This window comes from Siphateles boraxobius, unplaced genomic scaffold (genome assembly GCF_051911475.1).
Source record: "Siphateles boraxobius isolate OS27281-9 unplaced genomic scaffold, OSU_SipBor_1 8, whole genome shotgun sequence".
Classification (NCBI taxonomy): Eukaryota; Metazoa; Chordata; class Actinopteri; order Cypriniformes; family Leuciscidae; genus Siphateles; species Siphateles boraxobius.
Genome location: NW_027509208.1, coordinates 39,220,001 through 39,224,252, shown reverse-complemented (window position 1 = coordinate 39,224,252; position 4,252 = coordinate 39,220,001). Strand labels below are relative to the sequence as shown.

Below are 4,252 nucleotides of genomic sequence, written 5' to 3'. Positions count from 1 at the left end.
CTTTCCCCTCGGCGCGTTTGTCTTTTAAGGGATTCTTTTCCTGTTGATTCCGGACATTGTGCTGCGGCTCTCTAACACACTGCACTCCCCAACACTCTCCTTTAATTTCATCATATCATTATTTCATCTGTTCATCAGCTCTGAAGATCACTGAATAATGGCTTTCCAGTATCCAAACACCTATAGAGACGAATCAGCGGTGAGTGACTGATTAACAAAGAGACAGAGTACATGAATGAATAGATGGATGGAAGGAAGGATGAATGAATGAGAACAAATGGATAAAAGAAGGAATTAATGGATAGATAAACAAATAATTGATAGATAAATAAATAATTGACAAATGTATGAACGATTGACTGAAAGCATAAATTAATGCACGAGAGACTGTATAAATTAATGGAATAATAAAGTGTGATGTTAACAATTGCTTTGATGAATAATAGATTGATGAAGGAAATATTATATATATATATATATATATATATATACATACATAAAGAGTGGATAAAATACATAAATGCATAAAGGAATGATAATGGATGGGTGAATAAATGAATGAATTTAAATTAGAATAAATAAATGCAAGAAAGATTGGCTGTGATTAAAAATTCACTCATGAAAGACTGAGCGAATTAATGAAAATAGAAGGATGAATGAGTAAATTTACTTATGAGAGACTGATAAAACAGAAAAAAAAAGAATGGTGGTCCTGGTTGTTTACTTGAGAAATTACCTTTTGTCATTCTGACATTATTTTTCCTTAGAAAATGTGTCTGTATGTATACTGTTATAAGTTCATAATCACTAAGACATGTTTATGTTCTTGAAAGAAATTGATAATTGACAAGCATTATTAATTCTGCCAAACAGAAACCGGTTTCCACCTGTAGTGATGTGATCATGTTGGCATGGTGACCTCATTGCTTATGTGATGGATGTGTGTGTTATCAGGTGGATGACTATCATGGCTGTAAAGTGCCTGACCCGTACAGCTGGCTGGAGGATCCCGACAGTGAGAAAACACAGGTGATCTCACACACAACACCTCTCCACTCTCCTCATGAACATCTGACCCAGTGTATCTGAGACATGACTCTCTCTGTATCTGCCAGGCCTTCGTGAACGCTCAGAATCAGCTGACCCTGCCGTTCCTGGAGCAGTGTGAGGTCAGAGACGTCTTTAAGGATCGCATGACTGAACTCTATGACTACCCCAAATACAGCTGTCCCTTCAAACGCGGGAAGAGGTGAGGTGGAGAACAAACACTGAGAACATCGAGCGGAAGAGTCTTTACAGAAATTATGCGCATTAAATGGAAATCAATGCATTCCAACAGAATAAACCTTAAAATACACACTGTTTCGAAAGTGTCAGATGTTCCTTAAACCCAGCTCGCAGAGCTCTTATTTTGTATTTTCAAGCATGCAGACTACGGGTTAAAAGTTTGGAATAATTGAGAACTATTCATGCTCTTGAAAGAAGTTTCTTTAAAATACAGTAAAAACAACATTATTATTAATATTATTTAATGTATAAAAAATTAAAATGAACAGCATTTAAATGAAATAGAAATATTAGAATGATTTCTGAAGGATCATGTGACACTGAAGACTGGAGTAATGATGCTGAAAATTCAGCTTTGATCACAGGAATAAATTACATTTTACAATATATTCACATAGAAAACAGTTCTTTTAAATTTGAATAATACTTCACAATATTACTGTTTTTATTGTATTTCTTTTATTCAAATAAATGCAGCCTTGTTGAGCATAAGAGACATATCTCAAAAACATTAACAAATCTTACCGACCCCAAACTTTTGAACAGGAGTGTATGTCTGTGTTTTTGGAAGCACTAAGAAACATTTTCCCCCTCTCCTGTAGGTATTTTCACTTTTACAACACGGGTCTGCAGAACCAGAGTGTTATGTACATGCAGGAGAACCTTGAGGCAGAACCCAGCGTGTTCCTGGACCCAAACACCTTCTCCGAGGACGGGACGGTTGCTTTACGAGGTGCTGGATGAATCTGTGTTAGTTTCATGAAGCATGTGAGGTGTGTTTCTGCAGTGTATGGATGTCAGCTAAAGCCTACAGATGATTGGCAGGTTATGCGTTCTCTGAGGATGGCGAGTACCTGGCGTACGGGACCAGCGCCAGCGGCTCGGACTGGGTCGAGATCCGTTTTTTGCGTGTGGATGGTGCCGTACTTCTAGAGGATCAGCTGGAGAGGGTCAAATTCACCTGCATGTCCTGGACTCATGATGGAAAGGGACTCTTCTACAACTCTTACCCCGAGCAGGAGGGCAAGAGTGACGGTAAAGACACACAAACACGCGTCATAAACAAATTCACACATGCAGGTGTGAGATACATGTTATTTAAGTATTATTATAAACTATATTATAATACTATAAGTGTTTATTCTTTGTTTTATATTTCTATTTTAATTAGGGCTGTCAATTTAACTCGTTAATTTAATAAATTAGTTATGGAAAAAAATAACGTTGAAAATTATTAACGCATTTAACGCATCTGCCCCAGACCTACCTAGGTCATCTTACATTTCATAAAGTTGATGTCAATAACTTACTCATTTAGACATCTGGCAGTTTTAGTTTCTCATTTAGAGTATTATTTCATTATTAAAAAAATCATATTTTCATACTAATAAAAAAACCATTAAAGGTATAGTTCAACCAAAAATCATTTACTCACCATCATGGCAGTTGAAGCCTAAAAGTTTGTGTAATAAATTCTATGTTGAATCAAATCTAATATTTATTTCTAAAGCTACTTTTTGTAATGTTTACTTATTGTTTTATGTGATGCTTTTCTAATTCAACACAATAATGACTTTAAATTATCTTTTTGGGGGTAATTTCTCAGTCATATTTTATGTGCAATTAATTAGATTAATTAATCGCCGCATCATGTAATTAATTAGATTTTTTTTTTAAATTATCGCTTCACAGCCCTAATTTGTATTTCAGATTTATTTCAATTACCAAAAACAATTTTTAGTAGTTTAGTTTTAGTGGACAATAAAAGCACTGGTAAGAGATCTTAATCAAACTCTCTCTGTCTGTCTCTCAGGCACTGAGACGTCCACTAACCTGCACCAGAAGTTGTACTATCACATATTGGGAACCCCTCAGTCTCAGGACGTCCTATGTGCCGAATTTCCCGATCAGCCGAAATGGATGGGCGGTGCAGAGGTAACAAACGAACACCGACGGTACTTCATTTCTGATCATGTATGAGGTATATAATGTATGCGTGTGTGTTTTCAGGTGTCTGATGACGGCCGTTACGTGCTGTTGTCCATCAGAGAGGGTTGTGACCCCGTCAATAGACTGTGGTACTGTGACCTGAACGACGTCCCGCAGGGAATCACTGGTACAGACGCACTGAAACATTATTATTCAGATAAAAATAGTTATTTTCTGCTGCCAGTGTGTCATTTCTCTCTTATTGATGGTAGGTTTGTTGCAATGGGTGAAGCTGATTGATAACTTTGATGCGGAGTATGAATACGTCACAAATGAAGGAACCGTTTTCACGTTTAAAACCAACCTGGACGCTCCTCAATATCGACTGATCAACATTGACTTCGCCCAACCGTCCGCCAGCCAATGGAAAGAGCTCATTCCCCAGCATGACAAAGACGTCATCGGTGAGCTGACATGCTAGAGTTTTTAGAGATGAAAGATTTACTTTCTTAATAAATGTCACAGGATTTACTGTGCCTAATTAATTTGCATGTATTATAACAAAGAAGTTTTTTTCATAACCTATTAATTAAAATGTATTTACTTTCTCCCGCTTTTAACAGTTCAAACAAATAAATGGATAAAAATGTCCCGTCCTACAGAAATTTGTCACATTATTTAATTTATGTGTGTATATAAATTGTCATTATTTATATATATTTATATACTTGTATAAATAATTAGTGCGGTCAATGGATTAAACAAATTAATTAATTGCATATTAATTGTCTATTTAATCACGATTAATTGCACTTAACATTAAAGTTTTTAATATATTTTTTATATTGTATTAATTTCACAGTTATTCTTCAAATTAATGTGGAAACAACATAAAAACAACAAAGACAGTGTATTTTAATATTCTTTAAAGTTTCTTTATTAATTTAAATATATATCATTATAATATTTTAATATAATTTATTATTATTTTATGTATGTATAAAATATGAATAAAATCTATTTGTATTATATATGT

At 34.7% G+C, this 4,252-nt stretch overlaps 1 protein-coding gene across 1 annotated transcript in view; it reads left to right on the top strand.

Annotated features, from left to right (window-relative positions):
• The window catches only part of prep (prolyl endopeptidase), an 11,970-nt gene continuing 7,718 nt past the window's right edge, over nucleotides 1–4,252 (top strand). Inside the window, exons 1-8 of the mRNA XM_077220953.1 lie at nucleotides 1–199; nucleotides 955–1,029; nucleotides 1,116–1,249; nucleotides 1,890–2,020; nucleotides 2,113–2,322; nucleotides 3,101–3,222; nucleotides 3,298–3,403; nucleotides 3,489–3,680. Coding sequence (XP_077077068.1) covers nucleotides 158–199; nucleotides 955–1,029; nucleotides 1,116–1,249; nucleotides 1,890–2,020; nucleotides 2,113–2,322; nucleotides 3,101–3,222; nucleotides 3,298–3,403; nucleotides 3,489–3,680 — 1,012 coding nt within the window. The 5' untranslated portion in view covers nucleotides 1–157. The remainder of the gene's footprint in view (nucleotides 200–954; nucleotides 1,030–1,115; nucleotides 1,250–1,889; nucleotides 2,021–2,112; nucleotides 2,323–3,100; nucleotides 3,223–3,297; nucleotides 3,404–3,488; nucleotides 3,681–4,252) is intronic.